Genomic DNA, 5,753 nt, shown 5'->3' with positions numbered 1-5,753 from the left:
AAAGTGGTCACTGTGACTTATGTTAAAAAAAATAATAATCACTTTTCCAAGTAAAATATAAAAAGAGATTTTGTTTTCAAGTTTTCACTCATGCACCCTCAGCTTTAAAACACACAGCAAAGTCTCATCTTTGTCCACATCGTTGCAGTTAAACTACTTTTGTGTTGCACCTCAAAATAATAAAGAATCCTTTTTGAACATCTTTTTATTTACATATTTTTAATTCAATAAAAACACAAAATTTTTAACTGACATAAAATGATATGAAATATATAAAATGCAATAATGCTGTTATTTAATTTATCCCTCAGAAAAGTTACTCTGATTATTTTACATGATCTTGTTTTTAAACAGCATCTGTTCTTCTCCAGTGTTGCTGATGAGGTCGATCTTCACGTCGTCTCCAATGTTCCATGTGCCCATGTTCATCCACAGCAGGTCAGCATCAGTTTTAATTGGCTTGGAGACAGCATCTCGTCGTACCTGTAAATGTAACCAATAAAAAGGTCACAGATGTCCAAGCGAAAAGTAACAATAAGAGAGACTGAACAAAAAATCTAGTAACACAGAGACTCACAAGGAGTGTCTCTCCAGCTTTCATTTTAAAGTTTTCTTTAAATTCGTATGTGACACTTTCTCTGTTGCTGATCTGTAGTTTTAACTTCCAACCTGACATAAGTTTATCCTGTAAAAGGAAAACAAGAGAATAAAAAAGAGAATAAAAAAGGGGGAAAATGAATGAGGCAATAATAAAGTTCAGTGTGTGTTAAATCCAAAGTGTTTATAAATGAGTGTGTTACATCCACATAAGTGAAAAGGACCTTTTTAAAATATTTCTGAATACATGGAACACGTTTGTGTTTAGGTAGTACTCATTGTTCATCAGCATGTAAGCAGCAGTACCTCACTGGAAGTGTTTTTCAGACAGATATAGTCGCCATTTCTCTCGACCTCGACCACAGTGATGTCACTTGTCTTTGAGCTGTGATTGGCTGAGCCGCTCTTATTCTGTTCCTCAAAACTCGTCTGAGATTTCTCAGGATGTGGTTTGCTTTTCTCTGGCTGAGAGAGAGACAACATATGCAGATTAGTGTGTGCGAGAGGGAGAGATGGACAAGATGTTTGAGCCTATGAGAAACAGTGTTTGATTTGATCTCCAGTTTTTATTTGCAGTCCAGTTTCTCAAGAAGACGACACGACTTTGGGTCTTGTTGTCTTCCTGTTTTTTCTTTAGATAACAGAAAGTAGAGTCTTTGTCTGTGTTTTTAATATAAATCTGTTTTTACACACTGAGTTTGGGTTTTTGTTTTCTTTTTAAGCATTAATAAAGTGTAAAATACATGTAAATGTGCTGCATGTTTGTTTGTTTATGGTTGAGGACAGAGCGAGGTCCAAGTAAATAAATGTGTTTGTCCTGAAGTGGTCAAAACAACAGTCTATGCGTGTTTACTTCTTTCTTCATGTTGCTGATCTCTGCATCTTTCTTCTCCAGTTGTCGATGAGCCTCTTTCAGTTTTTCATCTGCCTCCTTCAGCTTCTCAGCTGCATGTTGGTTTTTCTCACACTAACAGACAAACAGATCATCACAACAGTTTAGCCTTAACTTAACTATGGGTGTGGTCGAACAGTGAGTGCTGCTGTCATTAGGAACATGAATGTTTCCATCTGTAGCACATTGTGTCTGTTGTTTGGCAGTGTGTTTGTTCATCACTCATTTCCATGGATAATAAATCTGCTTTTGCCCGACTGGAGTTTGGATTACTTTCTTTTGAGGACAAAATGGAAACTAATGCATACATGTAAATCTGTGCATTTGTTTGTTAGTGTTAGGATAAGGTTTCTGTTAATGAATATGAGTCAACATAATGGAAATGTGGATGTTTATCTGTGTGTTTACTTCTTTCTTCATGTTGCTGATCTCTGCATTTTTCTCTTTCAACTGTCGATGAGCCTCTTTCAGTTTTTCATCTGCCTCCTTCAGCTTCTCCTCAGCTGCATGTTGGTTTTTCTCGCACTAACAAACAAACATATCAACACAAATGTTCAGCCTGAAAAGAACCCCAACATTTTTTTTGCATTTCTTAAATGTTTTACAATTAATTAATTAATGTTTTAAAATTTTAAAATCAAACTGAAGACTGACTGAATTAATAATAATTTATATATATATATATATATATATATATATATATATAAAATATAATTAATAATAATATTAAGTGTCAGTGCTTTTATCAAATGTGTTCTTGCAACTATGCTAACCACCATCCTGCCTTAAACATGTTAATATTATGTAAGGTTTTAATTTAAAAGTGAATACATGTGATTTTCCTTTTTAGTTGTATCTTTTGTGGATTTGTGGAAATATGGCTTTTTAGTTACAGACGAACTCTGGACTCATCTTCATGAGAAACTGTGGAGATTAAGAGTGATCAGTTGCTGAGTTTTGGGAAGTGCTCTAGACTTAGAGAAAATATTAAAAGTTCTGTTGTGAGATTCTGCATAACAAACTGCACAATGACACATGACAAAACAAAAGATGTGAATATCAGGACTGCAGAAAAATATCATCTATTCTTATAACAGAAGATGGTAACTATTTCTCTGTCATGTATAATTGCTCTAAAAGGTTTATTTCACTGTTAGCTAACCCTGGACATGCTATTCATATATTCTTTTTATTTGTGCCATTTTCATTTTCATTTTCTCTCTTTTCTTTCCACTCACACTCTTTCTTCCACATATACATGTAATATCCTGATTATTTTTCAAAATTTCCTGTCTGTTCATTTTCTTGTGTTTCTTTCATATCACTCACTGGAACGATGTCCTGTGACATGAGTTTATCTTGCTCTTGGTCTCTTTCAGTTTTGTCACTTTCAGGGCGGTTTGCTGTTTCTTGTTCTTTACATGCATCACAGTGAGCTCTCCTGACATCTGTTAAAAGCATAGACAAGATTACAATATGATGTTCTCTTGAGCTAAAATGATAATGCAGCATATAATCATCTCATTTTAAACTAAATTATGAAGTGCATATATCTTATATACCTTATCTCATAACTGTCAGGGCTCTGTGTGCGGGCAGGCAGAGAGGAGGATCCAAACGCAGGACTCAGACACTAACTTGAAACTCAAAAACCTCAGCTTTATTGCTGGTACAAAAACAAAACATGAAGTGAACACTGAAACCGGAGAACAGAAACACACAGGCATAATCTGATGGTACGACGCGACACTGGGTTAAGGACAACACAGGGCTAATATACACAGGGTGGTAATCAGGGAATGGGTAACAGGAGGGAGACACAGCTGGGAGAGATCAGGGCTAACGAGACAGTGTGTGCAGCTTAGCTCCCCCTAACATAAGACAAAGACTTTCACAATAAAACAGGAAACAAGAAACCACTAAACAAAGATGCAGACCCGACACTGAGAACCCAAAACCTAAGAACTGATCCCACCACCATCACCATCCCATCACCAAGAATAACAGAACACATCTATAATGATAATAATAATAATAAACAAAGCACCAGAACATCAGAAAACAATCCATAATGCAAAAATAAACCAAAATATAAGAAACCCAAAATTCTGGGTCAACACTGACCCAGAACCGTAACAATAACACACAATGATGTTTAGCTGCTTATAAAAAAATAAGTGTAATTTACACAAATGTGTCTTTCTGTTGCTTCAACACCTGTTAGAATAACTTGAGATATTAATTTAGACAGCATGGTGAATCAATTTGTATCTTACTTGTTTTGTTTTGTCTCCAGATGAAAAAGACTCCAATCAAGATCAAGATGATGCTTACAGCCAAACTAACAGCCAAACCAATAACAATGGGAGCAGAAGAACTGGATGTGAGCTCAAAGAATTCATCTGAAACAATAAACACAGAATTACATGTTATTTCAACAGATTTTGATTTAGGCTGAAATTAAGCACATCATACATTTTATAACCGATATTTACCTGGAACATGTCTGTGTGTCTCTCTGCTCTTGCTGATTTGCTTCTGTTGGACTCTGCAGGTGATGTTGTTGCTGTGTCTCTTCTCCACAGTCACTCTGCTGCTGACAGTATAGAGGTCATCAGGACCTCTGAGGGTATCTGTGGGTCCAGCAGAGAGGAGGTTTCCCTCACCGTCCAACCACAGCAGCTCAGGCTCTGGATACCAGCCTGCAGACTCACACTGTAAAACCACTCCTCCTCTATTTTCGTCAGTTCCCGATAAACTGATTAGAAGTGACCTGGCAGCATGTGATGCTGAGTAAAAAGAAGAGTTTAGAAAAGTTCTTAGTGGGTGAAAAAACACATATTATGGACAGTAATTCCCAATTATTAAATTATTAATATTACAAAATTCTGATATCATTTGGTGTGTTCTTTTTTCTAAAGTTAATCATGAATAATAACATAATGCTAAATTAATAAACATTTCTGTGATAAAATATTTCCTCAACCTACAAAAATATGAACTTTCACTGGAACTATGAAAATCTCACCATTTGCTCCTCATTAACAGTTCCACCAAAATCCTGTTGGCTGGATTTATGATTTATATCAAACTACACCATGAACATATGACGTGTATCTACTTACCAACCACAAGCTTAACAAAAGATTTTTTCTCCATTAAAGGAATGCTGCATTCATATGTTCCTTCATCAGAGAGTTTTACTCTGGAGAGTTTCAGTGAAATGTTTCCACGCTTCAGTTCATTGATGAACAGTGATGCTCTTCCCCTGTATGAAGGATTTCTTGTATTCACCAGATCCTGACCGGATCGCCACACATGGACAAATCTTGGGTTCAAGTCAGATCTTGTCCACTCCAATATCTCAGCTGTCACATCCTCTGCAGGCTCCACGTGACATGGTAAAATAACATCATCATCAACTAATGCAACTACTGGTTGATGTGGACCAACCACCTGAGACTCCGCTGTAGACAGGAGACAAAACAAAGAAAGAAAGAAAGAAAGATGTGTTTATTAATTTTTGTAGCCAGTTTGAATGCATATATATATATATATATATATATATATATATATATATATATATATATATATATATATATATATATATATATATAGAGAGAGAGAGAGAGAGAGAGAGAGAGAGAGAGAGAGAGAGTTAAAGATGACATTCAGCATAGAGCATTATTTTTCTTTCTCTTTTTAAAAACTATGATGAGGATAAAAATATTTAAAAAAGATGTTTCACTAAAGAATTAAATAAACACTTGCAGGCAGGCAACAAATCATGAAAATCAAAATATGAACTACTGTTTGTACCAAATGTAACATATTTACTGTTTTGTTTATATGCACTGCAAAAAAAAATATTATGCATGTAACATCAAGCTTACCTCTATTTAAGTGTATTAGCAGATGGAAAACCAAAATACTGCAGACTTTAAGCGGAGAAAGGGAGAGTGCATCTATCTGTGGAAGCATCCTCCTCTGAAAATACATCAGTGATACAAGTGTGGCTGCAAGAGGTCATAGAAATAATAAGGATTTGTTTATTTCATATATAAAATCAACTTATTCAAGACTAAAAACATAAAAACATATTTTACATGTTTAATATGTTTTAATATGTTAAGTACTGTCATGAGGCCTTCAACATGCACTTAACTTAACTTTCCATTAACTCCAGAGTTAAGACACCAGACATTTTGCTATTGATTAAAGTGAACACATTACATTTACCATGGTGCTAAATTGCTAAATTGCA

General features: G+C 35.1%; 1 protein-coding gene across 1 annotated transcript; it reads right to left on the bottom strand.

Moving 5' to 3' along the window:
* Positions 1-330: 330 nt before the first annotated feature.
* On the bottom strand, positions 331-5,488 carry LOC148103700 (butyrophilin subfamily 3 member A3-like). The gene is made up of 9 exons (XM_087833064.1): positions 5,383-5,488; positions 4,615-4,956; positions 3,985-4,278; positions 3,766-3,891; positions 2,819-2,937; positions 1,898-2,014; positions 904-1,062; positions 578-685; positions 331-483 (listed from the first exon to the last, which is right to left on the bottom strand). The coding sequence occupies exons 1-9, from the start codon at positions 5,486-5,488 to the stop codon at positions 331-333; spliced, it is 1,524 nt and encodes a 507-aa protein (XP_087689190.1).
* Between the last annotated feature and the right edge of the window lie 265 nt (positions 5,489-5,753).

Source organism: Neolamprologus brichardi, chromosome 3 (assembly GCF_056152115.1).
Source record: "Neolamprologus brichardi isolate AB-2024 chromosome 3, ASM5615211v1, whole genome shotgun sequence".
NCBI classification, from domain to species: Eukaryota; Metazoa; Chordata; class Actinopteri; order Cichliformes; family Cichlidae; genus Neolamprologus; species Neolamprologus brichardi.
This window is presented reverse-complemented; position numbering and strand designations above follow the sequence as displayed.